Source organism: Simochromis diagramma, unplaced genomic scaffold, assembly GCF_900408965.1.
Source record: "Simochromis diagramma unplaced genomic scaffold, fSimDia1.1 OVJJ01000302.1, whole genome shotgun sequence".
In the NCBI taxonomy this organism is placed as follows: domain Eukaryota; kingdom Metazoa; phylum Chordata; class Actinopteri; order Cichliformes; family Cichlidae; genus Simochromis; species Simochromis diagramma.
The window spans coordinates 12,567,787-12,595,678 of NW_024386792.1; the positions used below are offsets into that span (position 1 = coordinate 12,567,787).

At 42.0% G+C, this 27,892-nt stretch overlaps 1 protein-coding gene and 1 long non-coding RNA gene across 9 annotated transcripts in view; one reads left to right on the forward strand and one right to left on the reverse strand.

Moving 5' to 3' along the window:
* The window catches only part of LOC120729125 (nuclear factor 1 X-type-like), a 109,086-nt gene extending 91,649 nt beyond the window's left edge, over positions 1–17,437 (reverse strand). For 7 of the 8 annotated variants that reach the window (XM_040024596.1, XM_040024587.1, XM_040024591.1 and 4 more), the window contains exons 1-2: positions 16,749–17,437; positions 9,948–10,031 (exon numbers count right to left, since the gene is read on the reverse strand). In XM_040024596.1, the coding sequence (XP_039880530.1) occupies positions 9,948–10,031; positions 16,749–16,751 (87 nt within the window). In that variant the 5' untranslated portion in view covers positions 16,752–17,437. Of the gene's footprint in view, positions 1–5,914; positions 9,923–9,947; positions 10,032–16,748 lie in introns of those variants that run through there. The other variant, XM_040024589.1, reaches the window with a different exon arrangement.
* Positions 17,438–17,855: 418 nt separating this feature from the next.
* LOC120729127 lies at positions 17,856–22,739 on the forward strand. The gene is made up of 2 exons (XR_005694851.1): positions 17,856–19,633; positions 19,983–22,739. It is a non-coding gene; the product is annotated as an uncharacterized LOC120729127 (long non-coding RNA).
* Positions 22,740–27,892: the final 5,153 nt, after the last annotated feature.

A 27,892-nucleotide genomic window follows, 5' to 3' on the forward strand; every position in this document is an offset into this window, starting at 1 on the left:
CATTCAGTGGGGTTACCCCCACAAAAAAAAAAGGAAAAAAAAAAAAGCCTCTGAGAAAATCAAAAAGAACGAAAAACACACCAACGGGTCACACAGGAGGGGGATGGAGCAAGATACAGGGAGAGGGTGAGACAAACAACAACAACAACTGAAGCTCATCCTCGAACAATGCCGATCACTCACTAACCGTTACTTCTCTTTAAAAGGGAGCTAATTGAGAAGGTGGAGGGGTGTGGAGGAGAAGGAGAAGTGGGGATGGAGGTGAAGGGGAGTCTGTCCCAAGCAGATGCAAGAGCAGCGCACTTCTTTGGCTCTTGCATCTTCTCATCTCTTGATTCCTTAGTGGTTTCTCACATTTCCATCGTCTGATGATTTCATCTCTTTTGCTGGCAAACTAAAGTCTTTTCACGTTAAATGACTGTAAACTGCTAGTTGTTGCACCTCTGATTCTGAAACCTGAGAAAAAAATAACAGTCTTGCACAGGGAGGATATGCAATTATCAGTCAATCACACGAGCACTTTACACACTTAATTCGTACCCCAGCCAAGATTAAAATTATATCGCATAGTGAGCAAAGCCACAACAAAAGCTCTGAGGGACAATTGTGAAAATTTGATTTTGGAGCATTTTCCACCCCCGTGACGAAAACTGGCAAAGGCTAAAGTCGGAGCAGCGTTCCCAGTATCAGCACAGTGAGGGGATTTCGACTCTGCTGCTGCTGCTGCTCCCGCTCCTGAACGCGTCTGTCTATCAGTCTATAACATTACGTGAGTGTTCATTCTCTTTTCGGATGAGTTTGCGTATCTTCATGCATACATGTGTGTGCAGTATGGCTCGGTAAACAAAACTATCTCAGACCAACATAAGATCGCTATAGGGGCCGCCTGCTACCACTGGCCACAGATCAACCTAAACCTAATCCACACTAGAAGGCAGAGGACAGGGAGGAGGTAACATGTGCACAAGGCCACACATAAACACGCACATATCGGCCACACAAACACATGCTCATCCATCCAGAGGACAGCCACCTATTACCGGATTGTGCCAAGTGCCTCGGTTAAGCATGATAAATCCATTTTCTATGGGCAGTTGGGAAGACTGCACAGATAAGGGATAAACAGAACGCCACTGTGTTGGATTTAAATCACCTCCAAGACAGATTCACCCACATTCAAACAAACACACACTGCCATAGGACGACTGTCCAAGAGCTACCTTAGGCTATAGGTCTGGGGCTTTATGGGTCCTTCAATTGCATATTTTTTTCTTTTTTGGTGACGTTACAAACAAAAACTCATAATTTTAGTATAGACTACCGTTTGACACTATGCATGTGATTTCAAAATTTTGAGTAACAATTTAAGTTAATTTAGGCACACATCAATCCCTCACACATATCAGGCACATTTATTGGTAGCCCGTGATCCAAATGTATTTAGACACTGCTAAACTGACATCATCATGTGCCATTTCTTACTCCCAAGCACGCGTTCCTTCGTGCCTGCCTACCAGCTCTCACTCGGGGCCAAGGAGCGTAAGTTGGACCTTGTCTGCCTCTAGCAAAGGATGAATAAGTAAAAAGAACACAGTGTACCCCTGGGTTCTGCCTACAACTCACTGCCGGCCTGCCTGCTTGCCCTTGGCCTGCAGTTGGCCATTTTCACCCTGCTTACCGTCCACCACGACAGAGCTGTGCCTGCAAACTAGCTATGTGTGCACAGGATTATAGGGCGTGTGTGTGCATGTGTGGGTGCAAAGTGATGCCGGTAAGGATTGGTATGTTACCAGATCATGCAGACCCACCTCGGCTTACACCAGCAGTCACTGACCGGTCCCAGTGAAACCAGAACCTACGCTGACGCAGGAGAGCCGTGGCCCAAAACGGGACGGAAAAACAAGTACTGTACGCACACAAAAAGCACACACTAGCAGGTAGTTAGCTGTGACGGCGTGGGTCTTGAACATTTGACCCTTTGTGACAATGGCGACTTCTAGGTGGAAACAGGAAAAAGAACAATCTCAAAATTCGGCTTAAGAATGAATGTTTGATTTGGACAGTCTAACTGTATAGAAACTGGCTGTGTGTATTTCACACAGATTGCCACACATATTGTGCGCTTCTCCATATACAGTGATTCACTTGGCTGTTTGGTTGCGATAAAAATGCTTTTATCTCTATCACCAAAGATACTGTCTGCAACATCTTCACCCCCCCCCCCCTTCTTGTGCTATTGCTATATGGCACGGCTATTGTAGCCTGTGCACATTTCACTTCATGCTTCTAATGGCTCAGCCAATCGCACATGGCCGAGTGAATTTCAAGGACTCATTTGAAGTCCAAAAAAAATCTAAAACCCTTAAGAAGTGCGTATAATTGGACATGAATGGCGTATAAGCGAGAATCAAGTGAACAAATAAAAATGTTCTGCGCGTGAACCGCGAGGGGAGCAGTTAAACAATCTCCCGGCACATTGTTAAACATTTCTTATTTTGCGGCAAAAGCTTCAGAATTTGGCGCTAGCAACCCATTTCATTTTGGATAAACGGGACTTAACAGCAGTCTGAAATAACCGAATTCAAAAACGCAGCACATAGAAGTTTTAATTAACGACGCCCCCGCCCCCCTCGACCTTCAAGCCGCATTAAAACTTCATGCAAATGCATTTCCGTCACAGGGACGTGAAACAATGCCACGCGTACGCAAAAAACAAAAAAACCAACTCCTGCTAATGTTTGGCAATGTTTTGCACCGCTACTTTGGCTCGTCGGTCCGTCACCTACCAGGCTATTCCAAAAAAGCTTTTATCAGCATTAATAATGCATTGTAGGTTGTTTACACCACTTTTACATGTTTTCTGTGATTTGTGAATTATTTACACGACAGTGATCAAGAACAAACTCTTAATGGAGTCACTGGACGAATGTGGAAGGATGGATGGATGGTTAGGCTACAAGCAATCTACATTACGCACGTCAGCATCCGTGTGTACACTCATGTGGACCCACACACACACACACACACACACACACACACACACACACACACACACACACACACACAAATGGCGTGTATTCCGTTTTAATGACGCATCAAAAGATAATTAAAAAGAGCAGAGCATAAATTAATGCAAATGTTTAAGTCATGTTTCAATTACAGGTGTGAAAGAAGCAGGATGCACGAGCGTCTTTGGGGTTAATCTTTGACTGGTGTTATCTTAATATACTCGACATACAAACACGAGCTCTCAAGGAGATACGAGAGAATGCAAACAAACCAGCTTTGCTTGATATCTGTCACTAGACCCGTAGACGCAGTAACAGCAGCCTAAGCAGATCAATATGTATCACGCATATGGGCAGCACGAGTCCATGCGGCGCTCGTGTGAGAGGATCTGCTGCCAATTAATTTTAATTAATGGAAAGAAAGAGGAAACTCGATGCGGACCTCGCCTCATACCGCCAGGCTCGGAAAATTATCTGTACTAAATATGCAGTAGGGCTGCTGGACTTATTTTACGGGGCAAATCAAATGGGCTATTGATTATTAAATGTCATTCTGACTCTATAAAACCTGCAGACGGCAGAACAGTCAAGAGAAAGCGGGAAGAAAGAGAACGAGGCCGACGCGTTTCTAGGGATGCCTGTGATTCCGGGGTTGTTGTTTTTTTTTTTACGTAAAAACAAACTAACGGAGAAGAGACATACACACATGCATACACATTATACTTTAGTTTCAGTCAAAGAAAAAGCAAAACAGGTCTGGTCTGAAGGCCTGAAATAACTGTGAGAAGGAATCCTGCATGTTTTCCTCGGAGCTCTCGAAACCAGACTGTTCTGTTTAAGGAAAGGAATGATTACAATTCTCTGCTCCACTGCAAAAGGCTGTGCAGCTACAATATGGTTTGGAATAAATTTTTTGCAAAACGTATGAATATTACAGTAAAGCATTTTGTAGGACTAAAAGAAACGCAGGGCTGCAGGCCGTGACCTTCCTGTATCATTGAAATGTAACACGCAGGCTGGAAGCCAATCTGTGATTTTATTATGTTTCAAAAGTCAAATTAATGCGCAAAAATTATACATCATAAGCCTTATAATTGGCATTTATTGCACTGCAGGCTGTAACTTACAGGTAACTGGAGCTTGTGTTTTAAAAAAAAAATCATTTCTTACTGACAAATGGGCCGACTGATATTAAACGGTAATTATTAACTCCACCTTTAAATAAAGGCTTGCTGGTGACGTGCGTGCAAATAAAAAAGTGCTTTTATCCCGGTGTGTGAATTTGATAAGCCGAGCGGCAGAAGGGAAAAACGGACCTGCGGTGGCCTGGAGCAGCAGGCTCGGCGCTCCTGTGGTCCTCATCTGTTAACTCTGCAGTGACTGTTCTAATATAACTTGAATAAACATAACTTTAAATGTATGTGCTCTGTCGGGCACAAAAAGTGCGGCGCTGTAAAGAAAATGAAAAAGGTCATTTACAGCGTGACCTTTGATCTCCCGAGGCCTGTGATATGATCTGTTTTGATTTACAGATAAAGGCTCCTTACGCATTGAAACAACACACGCTGAGCTCATAAAGACAATGTATTCACTGTTATGAAAAATGAAACAAAAAGAAAAATAAAGCCTAAGCTCTACGTCACTTCTGTCAAAAAATCAACAAAGACAAAAACAAAGGTTTGAAGGTTGTCCTAGTCCTGTGTTTTCCTTTAATCTCGAGTTTATTTCTAGTGCACAGTTTACAGATATATATCAAAGGAACATTATAGGGTATGAGGTGAAACAAGATAATGCAGAGTTTTAGTGCACAGTGGCAGAAATGCTTAGAGGAAATGAGCCTTGAAAGGTCAAAACTAAGTCTGTAATTTCGAATTTAGGTGAAAACCTGTGAGCTAAATATTCACAGATCTCAGTTAAAAGCTGCAGTTTAAAGAAAATGTTTTAAAGCAAACTGATCTAAACTTTTTTTCAACTTAACTTATTCCTCTGTGTAGAACCTGTACCTGATCCACGGCCTTTAAAATTACGCACATTACATTCTCCCGCTTTTTTTTAACCGGGAGAATCCCTAAAAAGCTTCCACCTATACTGACTTTCATACAATGATTATGCAAATATTACGGAGTGGTTCTGTTGTTTATTTAAAGGGCACCTCTGTTTTGTCATTAATCAATCTGACACCACCGAGAACACACACATGCACACTTGCCCACAATTTCTTATTTGGCTAAAAAAAAAAAACCCCAAAAGAACAATTAAAAATAAATAAATAAAATAAAGCACTTTGTTTTGTTTCTGCTGTTGCAGAATATGATAAATCCAGTTAAGATTGCATCTACGACGTGACCCTTAAAGGCCCCCGCGGCTGAAAACTGGCAGACCACCCTACAGCCGTAAGTTAGAAACCTTAAAAAAAAAGAAGATTTTACTACTCAAGAAGCTTCATTAAAACTCGTTCATGAGCTTTATGGATAAAACCGGTTATTGCCTCCGTTTGTCTGGAATTAGTCGCAAGCTGTCAGGACACCCAGCCCCTCTTCCCCTTTCTCCAACCTCCGTTTTATATAAAATAGATTTGGGAGAAGCGCCATTTTCTCTCCAAACCATGCGCAATGAGACGCACAAGAAAGCCCGTTGGAGGAGTGCCATTAAAAAGAAAGGGGGAGAGAGAGCGCGCGAGAGAGGGAGAGAGAGTGAGAGAGCGAGGGAGGTTAAACACTATCGGGGAAAAGAGAGCAGAGTTGGGAAAAGCTCCTTCGTACGCAGCAAATGACAAGTAGCAGCGCGACAGGCGACACAACACTGTAAACCACGTACAGTAAAAACAAACCGGAGGCGCGCTACACCGGGGGGGAAGGGAAAAAAGCAAAGCGCCGGAGCCTTAAAACGGCGATTTTCTTCCATACCTGTGTCAAGCAGTAAGGGGAGTACATGTTGGAGTCTACAGATGAAATTTGGAGTTGCTGATAACAAAGTTGGATGGAGGTTCGCTGCGGTGCCGCATTGCAAAGCCGCTGTGGCTCAGTCCAGGCTGTAACCCCGCCTCACTTGCAGTGAAAGCTCCGCGCTAACTTTAGAGGAAAGTTTTTGCTGCTCTCTCTCCCTGCCTCCCTCCCTCCCTCTTTCTCTCTAACGCTCCCTCTCTCTCACTCACTCTCTCTCTCTTCCTCCCCGCTTTTCTATCAGATCGTCACAAACCTAACATTATGTTTGAAACGATCGTTATTTAAACGTTTCTTTTCTCTTTTCCTTTTCTTTTTTTTCTTTAAGAATCAACGCTTCGCTAAATCCCCCAAAGAAAAGTCGCTTGAGCTACAGTATTCCTGCAGAACTACAGGGGCTCAATGTGCGCCTGTGGTACTGTGCGGGCAGAGCAGTCCCTCGTTGTATTTTAAAGATAGTAATACTTTTGTAAATGTGGCATGGGATTTCGCTTATATTTTACTACATGATTTAAACACTTCGGAAGCAGAAATCTAAGCTTTTAGTTATGTTAAATAATGTGTTCTATCTATCTATCTATCTATCTATCTATCTATCTATCTATCTATCTATCTATCTATCTATCTATCTATCTATCTATGTTTGCAGTCTTTTGGTCATGTAAAAAAACGGAATCTTTTTTTGGTGCAGGGATATTTACTTTGACAAAACTGTCTTAAAAATCTTTGCCAATCACTTGTGTTTGCCAGAGCAAACACAAGTGATTGAGGTGGCAGATTTCCTCAAAAAGATCCCTTTTCTGCTTTCATATCCTTTGCTCTTATGAAGAATGCAGAAGCAAACCCAAGTGTAACCAAAATAGAAAGACCAAAAAAAAAGAAGAAAGTTTTAAATTTACAGCTCAGATTATGCTGTGGTCCTTTGTCAGCCAGTCATCTGGATGGTGGCACAAAGCTTTCTGCGTACAAGCTATTTAAATGTCTTACAAGTTTGTTGAAGGGGGCCCGATTGTTAACTTGACTATGTGTTACTGTAAAGTAAACGTGCGCGGTAGGGTCGGCTTTTCATACTGCTGAAACATCTCATTAAATCTGGACCGCCTATTTTTATTTAATGCATTTTACAAGGTGTCAGAGCTCAACATGAGCCCTGACTCTGCAGCTCCGCTTTAGCTCGAGATGCTGCATGCCGCTCGTTTTAACTAAAGAGCTCATCATCTGAAAGTTATAACCAGACTTAAATATTTACAATGGCAGGCGCATTCATGAACCTAAACAAGTCCAAAATTATTACAGCAAGTTGTAAATTCTGCTGTCTAAGAGTCATTTTTTTCAGCCATGATACATTTTGCTTTGCTATTTCTGCTTTTGTTTTTAACTGAATCCAAGTCATATTCTAGTATACGGTATATGTTTATGGGGACAAAAGATACCTGAACTTGTGCAAAGTGCTCTAAACCAGTCTCATTGTGCCTCTATTGTATGGAAGCAATACACTCTGGTTCTAATCAGGCTTGGCTTTATCCTCACCCGCTCCCTGCTCCTCAGCCTAATCAAACTCATATATGCAGGCAGAGTGCCTGCAATTATACATAAGCCTCTGCCTTGTGCATGTGTGTGTAAGAGTGTGTGTGTGTGTGAGAAGAGAGAGAGCGAGCATTAGTATTTGGAAGCATGCGTGTGCCTGTGTGTGAATACAATTCTATATGTGCAAGTCTCTGTGTGCGTATGTGTTCCAGTTGTGCAAAAGTTTTTGCTCCCACCCACATGTGTGCGCAAGGGTGCGGTTTTGGGGGTTGAAGTCACCCTCGTGCTTGGATGCCAAGTTTTTCGGGGGGGATGAAGCTGTGCAACTTTACGAGACCTCAGCCTATGTAGCATACATAGAAACCTACACCACAAATGCACATGCATATAGTGTACAGTAGAGACAGACACACACACACTCACAGTTTCAGTGCATTCATGAACACAAATGTCTGTTGGTCAAAGATATATTGGCACAAACAACCAGAAAAAGAATTTCACCCAGAAGAAAAAGAGAGAAAAATCTAAATTGAAGTGAAAGAAAGTAAAACATATTGAGGTGTAGTGTTCTTTTCCCAAAGTCTCTCCTCTTTCCAAACCACACCCCACCACGGCACAGGCCCAAACCCCAAAGCTTTTGTCCGCTCTCTTGCTTTCCCTCTTTTTCTTTCTGTCTACCCCATTTTTTCTCTTTCTCAGTGGCTCTTTTTAGTGTCACTTTCTCCTTTTCTGTCTCATAATCTTCAGCTATTCTCCCTTTCTTTAGTTTCTTTCTTTCTTTTTTTTTGCTGTCCTCATCACACACACACTCTCCCTTTCTGCTGCCTGATTTTACTGGTTGTCTTTGTTTCTGGCTTCAGTCTGACATTAGGTGTCCATCTCAGTATTCAACACAGGCACTTGGCTGCAACAAACAAACTATAGCAACCGACCGCAGGAGTTACAAAACACTGACGCTTGGGCTTTCTTTCCAAACTCTCTGCCTATATTCAAACAGTCAGGTCTCAACATCACCTTTGAAAGCCCCTCGAGCGCACAGGGATCTAGTGGTTTCTGAGACTACGCTTGCCATTAAAAAGCACATGAGAAAACCATATGGCGTGCCTAAAGTTAGCATGTTGCGGTCTCCCATTGACACACAGCACTACTCATATCCTTGTTGTTTACCAATGCCTGTGGCTAGGCCATTAAATATTGAATGTGATGTAGCATACTGATACTGCCATTAGCATGCTAAATGTGTGAGACAGGTGGTTGAGGCTGCCTTTCAAAAGGCAGGAAATATGTGAACGGAATATTGTGCAACTGTACCGTTTACTACGGCATACAGTGTAAATATTGTTTGAGTAAGCTGTTTACGTCTGCCTGCGAAGCGGCATGCCAGTCAAATGCATACAGGCATATGCAGTCAGAAAGACATGGCTGACCGGCCGCCACGGCTAACAAGCATATTATATACAGTGTGGATCCCAGAGACTATGGATCTGTTTGTAATGTGAGTGTGTATGCAGAGCACTGTGTTAGGCCTGCTGCTTTTTAAAAAAATGTGTTTACTATATGTCATACTCTGACGGCTTTGGATTTGTGCATTTTTACCATATTTGTATTCAGCTGTAATAAAGACGTATAGATTTATTTTGCTGGGATTATGTCATAATTAGTTTGTTTTAAAAGTGGAAAATGGAACAAGTCATATTGAAGCGTGTAGGCCAAAAGAGCAATTTTCCAGGCAGTCTAGCAGTTATCGCCAAACTCATTCTGAAAGCTGATTTTTTTGGGGGGGGGAAATATTTGTGAAAATTACCATATGTATAACATGTAACCCAGGCAGTATCCTCCAGAAAAATTTCACTTTTATAACATCAAGTATTTTTTTCTTTGCTTTAACTGGCTTCTAACTTTTGCCCTGCACGTGACGCGTGTCCTCCACATGAATCTGCAACAAAACCAATTTTCTGCCAAGCCTAAATAATCCCTTATAAAAATACATGTCACGGAAAAGTTGACATTTTTAGGAAACATAGTGTTTTTGCAGGGCACTTTTGCCACATGTCAGCGCAACTGACAGATGAACTGAGAACATTCATGAAGACGTGTGGGAATTTTTGTGTGTGTGTGTGTGTGTGTGTGGAGGAAATGGACATATGAGCGAGCTAATAGCACAACGTCAACACAAAATGTGGATGTATTTTCTGAACACATTAATGGAACCCCAGAAACAAACATTCATCATGGCAAGAATGAAGGTAGCATAGTGTTTCCTATGCTGTGGTCGGACCATGTCAAATTAATGCACTAATGAGGCTTTTGTACTTTAAAAACTCCTCCCCCCCACAAAAGAAAAACAGAGAGGGACTGGGTTCCTTTTTTGTTTTTTTGTGTCCAGGAAATATATCTTGGGACATCAGTGCAATTAAAAGGACAGATACAGAGAGCTTGCAGTGTGTATGTATTTTGGGGATGTGTATACCCTATATGTATCAGACACGAGGAAACATTCAGGCATCCCTGGGCCTCTAGTGGGATCGTCGTTCACCAGGTAGGTGTCAGTAGCCTGAAAAACAGAGAAATAGTTATTCAGTTAAAATTGTTTCCATGTAGCTGAAAAGTCATGCTGCGAAATGTGGAACAAATACAGCACAGATTTTAGCCCAGCATATATTTTATATCATTTTAATATTTATTAAATAAAATATTATAACTGGATTTCGTTGCTCTTTAATAACATATAGTATATTTAAGAAGTATTGCAATGTTTAAAGCAATCTCACAACACTCTGTTAATTTGTTTAAACCAGTGTAATTTAGATTGTGGCAAAACAAAATTGTGATTTTCCTTCCCTCCTCTTTGTGAGACGTAACCCTAAAATGTACCCGCTCCGTGTGAAACAGTCTTTTAACCCCAACTGGTTTCATTTCTCCACAGAAGCTCCACAACACTTGCACTATAAATCCCCAGTCAGATTGTCTGTAAGTACAAGGGTGTATGCATGCATATGTGTGTAGGTGTGCATTCAGGGAGCTTCATTTGTATTCTAAGTCAAGCAGACAGGCGGGCAGGCAGGGTTCTGGCAGGGCCCGGAGCTGTGAAATAGGCTCTCCTTGCAGTTCTGCAGTTGATTGGATCAACCTATCCCACTCTACTTAGCCGAAGGGAGCCCAAATCCCACAGCCGCTGTGCCGTTCTGTGAAATCCTATTTCATTTCACAACTTTAACGGATAAAAAAGCATGCACACGCGCTTGTGCCAGCCCAAGACCCCATGCCACATTTATTCAGCGAACGGGAGCAGAGAGAAAACACTGCATGTGTGTGGAAATGCCGAAATGCACACGCATATAGTCTAACCCTCTTGAAAATATAATCGCCCGTATGCATATACATTTTTTCCACACCCATGTTCGCTCTGCCTGCAACACGCACCAGCGCACACACACACCGATATACACGTGCATGCCACTTACGCAGACACACAGACACAAACCCCATAATAAGAGCCAGACGTTGGCAGACCACACAGCCCTGAGTTGTGGTGAAAACAAAGGCTATTCATATCCTTCGCAATGAGAGGTCTGTATGGCTAACTCTCTTTCTCCCTCTCTCCCCAATCTCTCCCCTCAGCTTTTTATTACAGATAATCTGCACTCGCAAACCTTCCATTTTTCTGCAATTGTGCGATTCTTAATCATCTTTATTAGTCCATAAACATTGTTTTCTTTTTCCTATTTTTAGCCCTTTTTTTTTTATTGCTGAGGCTCTCGACTCCTTGAGGGGGAAACACAAGTTTCAAAATGATGATGAAGCTGGGATTCAGAGTCGGAGAGGCCTGCTGATAAGAGAGCAAAGCATTATGGGAATGGGGTAATAGAGTCCCTCACATCCACAAATACACATCCATGCTAATAGACATGCAGATCCACACACACACACACACACACACAAGACAAAATGCAAGCGCTCAGATTCTGCCAGGCCACATGTGTCTGATAATGAAATGACGCCTCTGATTGGCTGGCAGGCAGAATAATGGCCTGGATCCACGACACCTGTGGTGGGGTCCACAGCAGTGCGAGCCTGCTGACTACCAGCAAGCAGACCACAATGCATCAGGTGTGCTGGAGCCTCTGTGATTGGCTGTCCCTGGCCAGAAACAGCGTCAGGTGCACCAGCAAGCCTTCCCTGATTGGTTGAGTCGAACCCAAAAAGCTGCGGGTGGGAAAGAGCTGTTTTTATTGGCTGCTGCTGCCCAGTGCTGCTGGTGAATGGGTGTCTGGCTGGATGGCAGTGGGACAACTGGGAGCGCTGACTATTTGAGAAAACCTTTTGTACATATGTAGGTCTTCGTACCCCCAGAATCTCAGCATTAGCTATCATTTAACCTGACTTCAGGAAGAGCAACATAACACACATAAAACAAACAACCAAAAACCCCCAACAACAATTGAACTCCAACAGTAGATAATTTGCTCTCATTTCATATTAACCATCCAACAAAGAGGAATTTAAACACCCACTTTATGCTGTTCGCCAGAAAAACAGGTGTTGATGAACCTCAATCCTATTGTGCAACAATGAATAACATGAAGCTAATGAATAGGCTAAGCTCTGTACCTGGCACTGGGGAGGCCAGAACATACTGATTCCCTTTGTAGTAAACCCCTAAAAAAAACTCCAGGGCCCCCAAACACTCTCTCCTGCAGCAGTGTATGAATTATATATTGTACTATATATATAGAACATATGCCCGGCCCATATGGCCAGCCCTGAGCGAAAAAATCTCAAAGCCCTGCTTAATTAACATTTTAGAGGGAAGATTCGGAGGCGGGAGATTGAGTCAGTGACCTATTTGGAGTCCATCATCGCCCAATGCAAATGTGTTAATTGAGACAGATTTTCCTACTTCACAAATATGTGGAGTAAGGGATGCAGTGGAGGATTTTTATTTATTTATTTGTCTGAGCCATCTGATCTAAGGTATCTGTATAGGGTGTGTTTTAAGCTGCCTTTCTTTCTGCCTTCACTGACAAAAGAAGACACTTCTCTTTCCTTGGCTCACTCGCTCTCTCTTTGGATTTAGTGTTCACGACCATATGGCCAAATTCTTTGGAGGTGAGATCTCCGAAACCTGCTCTCACACTTGCACGTACACTCACACATGTACTTACAAACACACCTCTACAGAGCTTTGTGTATGAAAGGCCCTGATGGTGGAATTTGTTCTCAGATGGCTCCATTTTAAAGCAAATGAATGGCATCATATCAATGATCCCCCCCCCCCCCCCCCAACCACACACACACACACACACATCGCCCCACCTTTCCTCGCTTTCTGTCTCTCTGCATATCACATTAGCAGTTACACACAAAAACACACACTTGCACACTAATTCACCACCTACACATAAAAACTTACACTTGTCACACACCTGGTGCAGCCCTCTCCTTGTTTCCACAAAACCTTTATCCTGGCCGCCCCACAATCATGAACCACAACCACTACCAGCACTGTTGATCCCGCTTTTTTCTTTTTTTTTCTTTTTCTTTCTTTTAAAAAAACACGGTTATTATAACCACCATTGTGTCTCAACCGTGTTTTTATCATCGTTATTTGGTGCCTGAAAAGCAACACTGCCAAGTTTAAGGCACAGGATGAAAATAGGGGGATGGGGAGAGGAAAACAGTCCAGCCAACCTGCGTGAGATGGCAACCACTTCAAAGATGCCAGGCCGCACCGGCGATCTGTTCCATGGTGTGTGAGGAGTGTATGAAAGGCAGAAATGGCCGCCGTGTGAGTCCCTGCCAAAGCTACCTCGGGGAGAAACGTTGGAAAAATACGATTTTTCACACAGCCTTCTCAGGGGGGGTGACGAGAAAACAGGGAGGCTAAGAAAGAAGATGAGAAACCGAGGGGCTGCATTAAAAAAATGATGGATGGATGGCTGAGTAGAGTGGGGCTAATTATTTCACTCCACTCGTGAGTCCTGAAGGTTTGCTTGGGTCAGAAGTACAGCCAAGACGCAGAGCTGAAGATTGCATTTGGCTTAATTGTGCAGTTGTGTTTTACACAATAATACTAAATGTTGGGATCCTGGATAAGGCGGGAGGCACATCGTGTGAAAAGCGAGTCTGTTCAAGTGCTGCTGGTGTATTAAAAAAATAGATGCCTCGAGTAAAAAGATATTTGACTTGTGTGAGAAATTCATACAAGCTGGTTTGCGGTTTAATTGAAAGGTGAGGTGAGGTGAATCACCTGAATGCCAGATAGATAGTGAAACTACGCCAGCGTTGCTTTATTAAAAAAACGTCTTTGTTGACCAAAACTGTTCAGTTAAACAGGTCTGAACAGAGCGCTCATTGTGACACACCCCAAGATGCACTTGGCCTGGCAACTTGCCTGTCAACTACTAATCTTGCTAGACAGGATAGGCTATGGCTGTGGCCTTATGATAATACCATGCCAGTTGTAACACTGAACTGAACCAGCAACATTTCACTGACACACTTGCTTGCACCAAACGCCCCCTTGGCACATTAAGTAACCCAATGCCACTGGCACCCTTCTTTGTACATGGGTCCTTATTCATTCTCTTATTTGAAGGTCCAAACCACATTCAACTAAGGTCTAGCTGCTCTGGTTAATGCATTTAACAATGAGGTTTGGGCTGGGACAATCAACCCATTGTGTCACACAAGGACTGATCCGTGGGGAGATTTTCTTGTGGTTATGGTTCTAATACAGTAGAGTTTACCACAAAGACCAGGAAGCATGGAGTTACACACACACATATACCACACACACACACACACACACACACACACACACACAGACAATGTGACTCAAGGAGGCAGCGCGTTGAGCTCATTTCAAATGTCTCACCCACTTCCATCTTAACTGAAATGGTACTTTGAAAATGTATTTAATAATCTGGTAAAAGGTTTACACCCACCTCCCAACTTGGAACCAATAAGTTTCTTGACTTTTATTTGACTGACAGCTTCTGTGGTTGGCACGTTTTCTCTGCAACTACCGCAGCGCAACCAACTGTGAAATTATAGGCCGAGAATCAAAACAAAATGAGCATCGTGTTATCACTGCCAATTACGAACAATTGTCTAATGTTTGGCTTACCTTAAGATATATAGACAGATAATTGGAAAGCTGACATCAGAAGACACATGCGGCCTAGAATTTGACATCTTGAGCAACTTGGGGCCTGTCTGTGTTGTTGTTTAGCAGGTATGACTGTGAGTCAGGGCAGCTGGGGCAAGCAAAAGTTTTTGGTAGGTGACCCCCTTGATGTCACGTAAGGCTGACATTTATAACCCATAAAAAAACATGTGACAACGTGTGGGCTATGCGCCCTTCATGTAGAGAGCAATCAAGGTGCTCGTGCAAAGTTGGCGGCCGATGATAAATGTGCAAAAAGTGAATGAACACTTCTGCTAATGCGCTTTAAAGTAATGCTGCATATACAGGCAATATTTGCTCATGTCAGTGGCCATGAATCTATATATCTATCTATATATAAATATATAGATAGATATATATATGTGTGTATTATTTTTAAAGTGTTTTTGTTATGTATACTCACTCAGTATGATAAAGAGACAGATCTGTAATTATCCGAGTGCCAAGTTTATACATTTTTTCCCCTCCTGTATCTTTGGTGCTTATCATTTGTGAGATTCCGTGTGCATTCCCAGAAACATTATAATCAAATACGCTTTCAGTCTAAATAAACTCTCACTGTTTTATTTCTAAGGATTAATTGTTCTAAAACAGGTCTCAAACTTTCAGGAAGGTAGATGAGTATTTGTGTGTAACAGCATCGATATTTGAGGTGAAGACGCGTGAGCAAGAGTAAGAGGTAAGAGTTATATTACAGGATTGTAATAGTGAGATACTGAAACATATCGGATGATCTACAAAGTATTTCACAGTGCAGTCTGTTATTGCTATGTTGCAGTAAACAACCATCACTATCACCTTAAAATACTTCACAGGTTTAGCAAATTTAATCAGAAATCTATGAGTAAAAATAGCTTAAACAAAATACCAAAAATAATGGAATCTTCTGCTTCAATCTCTTAAGTTGATTTAGCAATGATAATGCTGCATTTTTATTAGGACATTTTAAAACGTAAAGCTTTGAGTTAATAGAGATCACGTAAAGCTGATGGCCACAGCCTTGCATTTTCAATATTGCTGTAGCAGTTTTAGAGAAGATATTGATGATAAAATCTGATATTTATCTCCAAATGCTGCTGGATTTAGAGAGATAATGAGCTCATCGTCATCATCCGATTTTCAGATCAATATTAAATGCTTCGGAGGTGCTCTAATTTATGCTACTTGCTCTTTCTGAGGACTCTCAGCGCTTGTTCTGAGGGCACAAAGACGGTCTGTGTGTCACCTCACCTCCCCACCCCCTTGTAGTCGCTATAAAGTGTCATCAGCTACGCAAATGAAGTGCCCATTGATAAAAAAGAGCAGCCGCCTTCCGATAGAAAAGACTCGAGTCGGCGAGTGCAAGGTGGAGTAACGCGCGAGAGTCGTGCGCCACGTTAATTTATTGCGATTCTTAGGGCATAATAATAACCAGTACAGCAGTAATATATCGTCCACACACGATCACTGTGCGAGTCTTTAAGATTTACCTTTGCTTTTATTTTGTGTGACTTTAGCAGCAAAGATCAGCCTCTGTCTACAGGGCCACTCGATGCACGTTAACGCGCCAGAAAGGAGAACTGCACTGATTTAAATGTGGAGAAAATTAATTTTGAGCACATGCCATGCACATAATTATTACAGCTGCAGATATTTGAGAACACTGTGGGAGAGATTTCACGAAAAAGAACTGCAACAAAAAAGTAGCTTATTGTTAACAAATAAATGAAAATCACTTTGGTCATAAAATGCACGGAGCTGTAGGAAAAACAAGGCAGTGTGTGAGAATAATATTTAACACTCAGCGCTCAGTACTGAATGTTTATTCAATCGCGGCTCATTTAGACGCTTTGTAATTACATTTGGCAGACAAACGAGTTGAGTTACTTTTACATTTGCACGCGCGCATACACGCACGTGCACAGGGACGCACACAGGTGTGTTGTGGCCCAGAACTCTAGCACCAAATCCATCAAACAAAAGTTCTTTACAAAGAAATTAGAGCCCTGAAATAAGTGCAAGCATGTTTTGTTTATTTCCAGCCCTATAGACTTTACCCTATAGAGCCAACAGAAAAGAACTATTGAGTTACACAGCACGTACCATTATAGCGTGGGGAGATCTGCCAACCCTCTCAATGCCCCATTTTCCTTTAAAAGTTCAGCTTCCAAAAAAGTGAGAGAGGGAGTGAGAGATGAGGGAGGAAGACTTGGTCTCTTCGCTGTTGCCGGAAGCAAAAAAGGACCTTTAAACACGTCGGCTTTAGGCCCAGATAGAGAAAAAAACACGCTCTTTCAAAAGTCGGTCCACTCTGAAAGCGATAGAAGGAAACGAAGACACCAGCTCCGAGCCTTCCGTCTACCGCTGTTTGGCGTCAGATGCGCCCATGTCCCGCAGAAAGAAGTGAGGGAGACGTCTGCGTCTAAGTCCCGAGGTGCGTCCTTCGGCGGCAAAACTCCAGCAGACTGGGAGATGCTAAAAAAAACCCTCCCCGAATTAATACTGATAATACGGGTTTAAAAAAAAATCAAAAAAATAACCCAAAATAATAATGGACGGGAGAAGTGACGCGGAGTAAGTTTTGTTTCTATTATTTTTCCGTGTGCAGCCTTTGCGGTCGATCAGCTTCTGTGTCCAAAACGTGTCCAAAAGCAGCTGTCTCCTATGCCGCGCGTCCGATCTGTTTTACCCTCGTATCTCTCTCTCTCTCTCCTCTCTCTTGATCCGAACGCACACAAACACACGCAAGCACACGCACGGAGTTACACGCAAACGGGGGGGACACCCCTGGTCCCTCGCCGCCTCCTCCTCAAAGCTGACGAGATGAAAGAGCAGCTTGCGTCGTGCCTCTTCAAATCGCTACAGCCTCGCCGATAGAGGAATGCCTGTACAGCGATACGTCGTCGGTCGCGGCTTCGGCGGGGCTCTGGATGCCTCGGTGCGTAAAAATGGAAGCTCGCCGTGCGCTCCGGCAGCGATAGATTGCCTTGCTCTTCCCTCCCTCCCAAAATATCAGCCACTAAATAGCTCACCTCAGCAGCATGCGCCCTGTTTACACGCACATACACAAAATAATAGACGGGGAATTGGGGCAGTTGTTTACAGTGAAGGTTGGGTTGGGGGGCCGGTGCTTCAGGCGGCAGCGTCGAACTGGTGAATTATTAGGTGAATTATTAATAAAGCGAGCGGTGTGCAGTCTGTCGCGGAGAGAGCGGAGCGGCCAGGAGAGCAGCTGGGGCTTTAGGAGCATTAGGAGGACCAGAGGCTAAATCACGGGCTGCAGGGATTAGAGAGCTGCGCCGGCTCCTACCTACCGCCTGAAGTTTGCAGAGTGACTCTGTGGGGACGGCCGAGCAAGAGCAGAGCTGCTCGGTTTTTATGTGTGTGGTGTTTTTTGTTTTAATGTTTACAACCCGAGAGCAAAGATCGGGCCACTAAAGGATAATATGTTATTTTAATGACAACCTGGCCACAGATATAAGCTGTGCTCTGTGTGTCCACGCATCTGATAATATAAAAAAGGGGGAAAAGTCAGCTGTCAGTTACTGAGCAGCCAAGCAGGACAGCTTTCCTTAATCCCAAAACTTACTTTGTTTGATTTCCATCAATATCTGTAGCACTAAGGGTATTTTGCATGTGACTGTCAGGATGTGACGCTGTGAAGCAACAGGATCAAATTCATCTGAGATATCGCAGACATTCTCACCAACATGATTTAAAAAAACAAAACAAAAAACACTCTCTCCACTTTACTAAAAAGCAACCACGTGTTTTAAGAAACTGTTTATTGCTCCAGAGATTTTAAGGACAACGGCCAGATCCAGCAGACCTGCCACATAAGACACTTGGTGCACGTGCTTTTTGATGTCAAGTTTCAATTTAAGAAAGTTTCTTCTTCTTTTAATGTAAACTTGGATACATCACCTGGAGCAGATTTTGATTCAAATGAAATTGGCCAGGAGAATTTGTGGGGACACCGTGGGGTCTAAAGGACATAATCTAAGAATGAAAAAGTCACTTTAAAAAAAGCAGATAAGAGTGATTTAAAAATAAACTCTGGAGAAAAAAAATATCTGGAAGATTTTGTGCAGATTTGGTCACTCAACCTGTTCACACGCCAGTCACATTCAAAACTTGGCCGTGTCTTGTTTCATACTCAACCTTCGGGCTTTCCTCTACAGTTATAAACGGCTGGTTCAAATCAAAGCAACAAACTAAATATTTTCGTTGTTGCAGATGAATCTGATACACATCGTCTGGATAAATCAGAAGTTGGCCTTATTTCTGCTTTTATTTTCAGCTGTGCGTGTGGAGTTATCTGCCTCTCTCCTTTAGAGAGAGAGGAGGGGAAGAAAACAGCCTAATGACATTCCTCCAACATGAGGGTTTATAAATAATTAAACGCTGACCTCCCCACACATTTGGCCACATCAATTAATCATCTCTAAATGAATTTGTTTTTGTTTCAGCATAATTTCGATTATTCGGTTTGCGTCTGTGGCGGGATGACATGTGCGGGGTTGTTATTGTTGTTATTATTGTTTAGAAACGGAGGCCCCTGTGGCCCAGTTACCCAACAGCAGGGAGATACGAACAAGTGTCGTTTTTTTTTTTTTTTTTCTGTAGTTTTAATTTTGTTTTAACATTGGAGACAACCAAGACTGACCAAAATATGACGAGACTGAGCAGAAACCACGTAACCTAACACTTAGTAGGTCAACAATTTATCGCCTCCTTTAATTGATACAAGGACCTGTATTACAAACACATTTTCCTTTTGTTTATCATAAAATTATTTTTATGGAATTATTTTGAAAAAGAAGGAAAAAAATGACTAGGCCTTTAAAATGTTGACCCTCACTCTCTCTATTATTTACATATTTCTGACATTTTTAATTCAATGATAATTTTGTTTAAATAACCAATAGGATCTTATTTGTTTAGGCATAAAACAAACTGCAGGTAGACGTCGAGGTAAGCGATTACTGGTAAGTTCAACAATCAGATGAATGATTGGCTGGAATACTAAAGTTGGTGAATGACTTAAAGTATGAAAGAGGAGTAGGGGCCTGTACAAATAATAATAATAACAATAATGACGACGATAATGAGTATAACAATGATACTATTATTATTAATAATAATTCCTAATGTTACATTAACATTTTTATTAATTGATTGAATGACAGAGGCTTTCTGCCTCAAGCGTCTTGTTAAGTTTCACAGTTTGTACCTTGAACTTTCCCAATACTTTATTTATTTACTTTTAATATTAATTCTGGTCTCTCTCTCTCTCTCTCCCCTTCTTCTTCTTCTTCTTTTTTTTTTTTTTTACAGATGCTGAAGCCCACACATGCCCAACGGCCTGGTTGGAGAGTGACCAGTTAATTGGAAAAACACCAAACTGTGCCTCTAAACCCCAAATAATCCCACAACACGGTTCCCCCCCTCTTTTTTCTTAACTCTTAATTAAAGTACAAATAACAGCACAGTGAGCGCGCACTGTGTACTCAGCACAGCCCACTGTAGCCCGGAACTTACCGCAGGCCCACAGAAACTTCTACAAGCTTCAGGTAACGAATCTGCTTCCGGAAAAAAAGAAAAGAAAAAATGAGATGATAAAAATCGAAAGGTTTTTTTGTACTAGCAATAATAATAATAATAATAAAAAAAAAATCACGTAGCTTTGTTTTAAAGCTGTTTAGTGAAAATCGTTGGAAAAATATTAACAAGACATCAAGACAGGTGTTTTAATCAACAACCAGGTATTTGAGGGGAAAAAACACCGTAAATAAAACAAGAGATTAAAAATCCGAAAAAAACCGTAAAATCAAAACACTATAAAATTAAAGTAAAAATATGGCATAAATAAAAAACATGGGGGAAAATCCACAGGTATTTAAAACACGGAATCTCTGAGGACGCTGAAAAAACGAGAAACTGAAACTTTAAATACCCCCTTCGTTTTCTTTAGATGTACATTTCCGCTTGAAATTTCAAAGGCAGAATTACACCTGCATTATAAAACGGAATGGTTTTAATAACGTAAATAACGTCGACAGTATTACACGGAATTACATCTCAAATTGTTTTCTCAAATAAATAAAATCCACAAAAATAAAAAAAAAATAAATAAAAACGCAAAAAAGTCCGATGGCCGTCGCAAAAACATTGTTTAAAATGTAATAATTAAAGCTGATAAATATAACACAGAGGCAAAACTGCATGTATTTGTTTATTAATGTGTCATAAATAATAATTTATACTTCTTCCTCCTGATGCTGAGGCACCATATGTTTAGCAGTTGACCTGGTTTCAACATTTCCCATGTTTTTCTTACAGTCCTGATTTATAAAAAAAAAAAAAAAAAAGGCGAGGGGGCTGGGCAGCTGGTCTTATTTTAATGTGAAGCCTTTAAAACTGTTTGTGTTTTTCCAGGTATTTAAATATTAAGCTGCGTTTAGTGGAAACAGGCAGTGCGCTAATAAAGAGAAGATTATTTGTCATTAAAACAAAATACAAGAAGGAGGAGAAGTCTCAGAAGACTTAATGCCTTCCTCTGATGTTTCTTGGAATAGAACATTAAAAAAAAATATATTTAGTTGATATGCCTCAAAAGTTGAAGGACATTTGTTGGCTTTCACTAGTCCTAATCATGCGAGGCAACTTATGAGCATCAATTAGGCTGAGATTTGAGCTAATGAAAGCCCTGAGCAGTGAGTCTCACCACAACCCCCTAAACCAGCCATTACTGCAGACCACAATGGCTCTGATAGCACGCTGTTTTAAGACCCAGCATTATGTGGGCAATAAGTTCTCTAAACCTCACTGCGAGAAAAGAAGGGCACATTGTGGGATCAGGCAAGCAAAGTTTAGACAACATAGAAGGAGTTTTTCTAAGTCCAAAATGCTTGTCTGTAAACCCCAAAACGAATCAGGGGAATTTTTTTCTTCTTCTTTTTACTCCAAATGACAAGTTTCACATTCCAAGCTGGAATATAACTGCAAACCATGATTGACACGGACAAAACTAATTATCAGAGGAACACTAATGCTGAATGAGACACGGAGCTGCTCAGTGGATGGCACTGAGATATTGTAAATATTCACTCATCAGTGATGGACTTGGTGTCATTACATGTTTGCAAGATTAGAGGCACGAAATACAAGGCAGAACTGGAGTTTGCCAAACAGAGCGCACTGCCAAACTTCAATCAACAGGTACACACTTTATTGAAGAAATTACTAAATACTGAGGTGTATAATGAAGGGGAGAGGGGGCGTGCTAGGGAAAAACCTGAAATATCCTTTAAGCATTTAGAAAGAATCATCTCTTTTTAAGCAATTCAGAAAACAACCCAGCGAATCTGTGTCTGTTTATGTGGTTCTCTTTCTGGCCCCCAAACTAAAAGCTCAAATAACTCACATTTGTCAAACGTAATGGCCCAAAAAACACAGAAGCTGATTTATCTAATCTGAACAAGTGTGGCAGAAAGGCATTCACCAAATCTATAACCACTATAAATAAAGGAAAAAGAAAATGGAGAAAACAATGCAAACAAAACTGTGAGCTCAGTCCAATAGCTTCAGCAGCTACTGCATGTATAATTCTACTAGTAAAGATCACACGCAGCTATGTTTGCAAAGCCACACATGACCGCTATAAAGAAACAATCAAACAAAGTGTATATAGCAACACTGAAAAAAAAGAAGATATGTCTATATAAGAAACCAAATCTGGGATCTATAATAGTGCCAGAAGGAGTGGACTGCACATCTACAACAGAAATGGCAAATACAAACCGAAGGCCCGAGTCGTGCTGCCTTTCTTCTTTTTAAACCACTTCACTCTGACTCTTGACTGCAGCACTACTGACATCTACTCCCAGCCTGATCTCACCGCCGCGCGCTGCAGTGAAAGCTAAACAAAAATATACCCTGCATCGAGGCCATACATCAAACTCAAACTGGAACTATCATTTTTCCCTCTCTGCAGTCTTTATTCCTGTCCCTGCTGAAAGAAAAGCCTCGCAGAAATCTGCATCTCCAAAAGTGCAGTAAGCGGTGGAAAGGAAAGGGGGGCGAAAAAAAAAAGAAAAAAGACAAGGCTCTTTTTGTGTGCGGTGGCCGAGGTTTTATCCCTGCATTGCAGAGTGTTGTCTAGCATTACAAATCTCAGCCCCGGCCTGGATGGACACGGGAGGGCTCTGCTGGCCCTGCTCACACTGTCTGCATCTTTTACGCTCTGCCATGCAAATAAACTCAAATCAGCGAGCAGCTGAAGGAAAGCGCTGAGGAGATGGAGTGTTGTTGAAGGGGAAAACACGGAAGAGAGCGGAAATAGAAATAGAACCAAGCATGGATGGAAGGAGGAAATGGAGAAATGTATGTGGCAAGGAAAGAAGGAAAGGAGGAAATAGTTAGCTTCAAGTAGTTGCACAGGGGCCAAAAGAGAATAAGTCTGTGTGCGCTTGTGTGCAACGCAGAGAAAAAGAGCGGGTAGTAACTGGCCATTGGAGGGGTGAGGAATGCCCGGCCCTGGCACGGGAGAATGGGATGGAGGGTGGAGTATGTTCACATTGCTGCTGCCAGCTGAGCACATTCCCACTACAGAGTCATGGAGACTTTTTAACCTACAGATTTCGAGGCAGCAGCTTCAATCCGGAGATATTTTCCCCACTGGGGGACAGCAATAAAGCGCTCACCATGATCTAAACCTCTAAACTGACATCAGGTGATTCTGAAATTATCTGGAAATGAAGATTCATTTAAATGTTTATTTCTTGTTATTTTACATTATACGGCTTACACAGACAGGAAATTTGGCAGGAGAGATAGGGCATGAATGTGCCACATGTGGTACTCGACTCAGAGACATTGTGATCATGGCGTTATGGTGCCTTACAGACCTATAGAGGAGAGCACAATTTAGGTTTTTATTATAAGCTGTAATTCCCCATCCCACCCCTCAGTGCTTATATAATAGTTTGTTTTTTTTAACTGTAAGGAAACTGAAAAAATAATATGAGCCACCTAAACACTGATATCACCTTAATTCTGGAATCATATTTTTTAACCTCTTTTTAAAAAAAAAAAAATTCTACTTTTGAATATTTTGAGTTAAAACAGGAAATGTGGGGGTTAATTTAAAGGCAGCTGCATCTGGGAGTGCAAGGTTGATTTCTAAACAATATACAACAGATAAGAATGGCGAAAAAAATAATTTAAATGAAGCCTGTGGGAGTAACATATTCATTGTTTGGCAATAATATCCAACACCTCTGAAGGCACTTCATGTCAAAAAGGGTCCTCGCGAAATAATTTTCATTATTCTTTAGGTATTATTACGATTTTTTTATATGGCTGCACTCCTTTGAAGTCATAGAGGACATGTGTGAGGAAGCCCTTTTCAGCATGTGCTCCCTTTTAGGCTGAACTAGTGAACTCTAGCAGGAACTGTCTGACAATGAGAGAAAAAATCCTTTAAATTGATAGTATTTTTAAGAAAAAAGGACTGAAGGTAAATGTACTGAAAGCTGCTGTTAACTCAATTATTAAGCACAGTTTTGAAATACTTGCAGTTTGGCTTGAGGTTTATATTTTTTATTGATTAGGTTGCATCACTACATGGTCAGAGGGGAAATTTTTATACTTTTTTTTTATCCACCTCATGTAATTTCTGGGTGATTTGGAGAAAAAACCCAATATGGCAAAAGTGGACAATGTCATAAAAATGACGCTTTGTTGTAAAGTCAGCAGTTGTTACTGTCTGCAGGCTTTTTAGTGCTTCTAAAGCGTGTTATTGTTTCAGTAAGAAGTTTAGGATTTGAATGCTTTTTCCATTACTGTTTATCAAAGTGTGCAGTAAAGCATAACGTACGGCTTCACTGATTTGTCTAACTGCAAATTTTACTCTGAGACAAACGTTGGTGATGCATCGGGAGTACGTGACATGAGGACGCGAAGAGCCGTTTGGCTTTCTGAAGAGAGACCTCACCTTTCCTAGAATTAAAGCGAGACGAGCTTAGTGTGTGTGCATGTGTCTTTGTGCTATAGTCAGTGCGGTGGTTTATCAGTAGCTCACACTGGGCACAGTTTTGATAGCACGCCACATACACGCACAAAGTGAAACTGATAAAGCATAAGCACAGTTCTGAATCACATATTTCACGTCAGATTACTAGCTGGACAACGGGGATATTATAATTAAGAACTAAAAATAATTAGGTGACTAATTTATTAGATGATTGACGGTTATTTTATTTTTTTTCCAAATCTAGACATTTATTGGTTCCAGCTCGTTCATGGTGGAGATTTGCTGCGTTTCCTTGCCATGTTTGAATGTTCTGTTTTTTTTTTGGAGTATTAAGCGAGCAAAAGGAACAATTTGAAGATGGGAAACTGGTGGGAGTTTATTTTTACACAATTGCTTTTCATATATCTGACAATGCAAATAAATACCTAGTCAGACGAATCATTTAAATATAACCCTAAGTTATGTTATTTATCTTCAAGTGAGAAGAAAATATGAGCCACATTACCTACTCACAGGGACACAGTAGCTCCCTGTATTTGTACGGACGATTGCTTTTTGTGTTCGCATCCTTCTGAAGCAGGCAGATACTCTTCTTTGTGTCATAAACAGTTAGCAAACGTGACCTGATGTGAGGTCACCTAAACGGCAGCACACAGGCTGTCATTGTGGCTCTGTGTCTCCTCCCATTCTGAGAGCGAGGACGACTTCAGCACCGAGCGAATTTGTTCTGGGCCGGGCAGGTCAGCGGCGGGTGCAGCGTAAAAGTTAGTTAGTTTTATGTTTGTGTGACGAGGAGGGGGGACGGTGGTTAAATGGAGGGTATGTGTGTGTGTGGTGTGTGTGCGCGCGTGCTTCCCCAGGAGAAAAGAGGACTCCTAATCTGTTTTCCTGGCTCTTCTTTAAAGGGAGAGCAAGACACACTAGAGGCTCCCTCTGATCTGCTGCCCCATCCATCCCTCACTTTCTCTCTCTCCTCCATCTCTCCTTTCCTCACTTCCATCATCTGTCTCTCGTTCCCTCTGCTTTTAGCCCTCGTTTTCTCGGCCCCCCGTCCCTATGCTCTCTCATCTGTTGTGTTGGCCCGCTCTGGTCTTTGTATGGCGACAGCCCCCATCTCCAGATACTGCCTAAGAGCTCTGATTCCACTTAATCACTCAGTTTTTTATTAGTTTTCCCTCGCAGGGTATTTTGTGTTCTGAATTGCGTTTATCTATTATGCTGTTTCAGATTTATTGCTTTAGGAGGCAGACTGTGTGGCACACTACCCACCAATACGGTACACGATGCTGTGATCTCTCTACGTCTGCCCCTCTTTATGCCTGTCTGCTTTCATCCCTTCAAAATTAAATGAACAAATACACAAGGAGGGTGCTATGCCACACTAACTCACAACTCTTTTTTTTGTTGTTGTACTTTTCCCTATACTTTTTTATTAGTTTTCTTTAATTTGGGCGTCTCAGGGTCTCATCTGCATTTATTTAGCATGCAGAAAGACCACAGGGGAAGAATATGTGGCATCGGTTTATTGGATGGTACTCTACTTTCACATCCATCTGTCCTGGCATCTTTAATGCCTCATTGATTTACTTTTCCAATTTCAAAATAAAAAAAGAAAGTCACAGGTATGGCTTCCTCTGTGAGCACAGATGTCTGTCTTTGAATGAATTTTGAGTAATTTGCTGAATATTTAGAGCGGCTTAGTCGTGACGTTGGCACCTTTGAATTACACTTAATTAAATTACAGTAAAAGAAAATACTGTTGATTATTCGGTCATTAATCAACCGCTAGCGACGATTTTATTTTGTCAGCTGACGCTATTGCTCAAGGTCATTTTGTTGCCACTTCTTTGCACTGCAGTTTAAACTGCTTATTTCTACATAATTAGGAGACATGGCATGCATACTCAAAATATTTTGCTCCAAAATGGCGGCACACCATCCTGGCCCTCCATTTTGTTCTGTCACTGGATCGAGTCTGGATCCTGCACCTGACATGTTGGACCAGTGTTTGCATTTGAAAATACCCTCTCTCCACGTCCTGCTGTTACTATGCAACCCCTTCTGGTTATTGGTCACCAAACGTGCCGCTAACCTGCTGCACCAATAGGACGGAGCCCCGCAACTGTGGTTTCCTCCTTCTCCACTCTGCTTCCAGGGCTTCCTGTGACCGGGGGGGGGGGGGAATATGGGCACTGGCCATCACCTCGACCAAATCCAGAACCAAATGAGAAGAGAGACTCGCAGAAACAGCCAGACAGAGGGAGACAGAAACAGAAAGAGCGAGTGAGCCAGGGTGCAATAAAAAATTATGATTACACATTGATAATTAGTACAAAGCAAGAACTGCGGTCACCATGTAGACATCGGCAGCTCCTTTTTGGAGTGAAAAAGGGAAATTAATATTCATGACCTGGTTCCTCCCATCCAAAATTCAGCACCCTCCCTCCCTTCCCACTCTGATCCTCCCTCCTCCTCACTTCCTCTCCCCTCCGTTGGGTGGCAACACTTGGTAGGGCACATGGTGAGACAGCTGTTGCAGGGCAACATGGGCATCTGTGGTGCTACGTAGAGGAGAGGAGGTAGTACAGCGGGTGTGGGGGGTGTCTGTAGGGGTGCAGACGGCATCAAGAGAGGGAGATAGTACCCCGTCTCAGCACTGTGTGCATATGTGTTTGTGTGTGAATGCGTCCAAAAGTTTCCAGAATTATTATTTTGATCTTTAGAGGAAGATGGAGATGTATTTTAGGGACACAATGAACAGCAAAAGAGACAAAATGAGGTCTCTCTTTTCTTCTTCTTTCGTGTCTAGCTGTGAATGAAATATAGCACCTGTCCTCCAAGCTATGACAGAATCAGCATTAGCATAAGAACACTAGGATGGACTGCTCCAAGATTGGAGTTTGTGTCTTCAACAGCCAAACTCAAGCCCAACACACACACACACACACACACACACACACACACACACACACACACACACACACACACACACACACACACACACGTGCCTGTTTTCATGCCTGCATCTCATTCTGTCTTTCTCTCTCACACACCCTCCTCCCTCTGCACCTTCCTCTTCAGAGGGAATGGGCGTTTTCCCAGGGTTATTATCACATGCCAGGTGCCCTCCCCTCCCTTCACCAATACGCAGACAAACGCACATAGATATACACCTCACCCCCATCCACCCATCTCCTCTCCTCTATCCCAG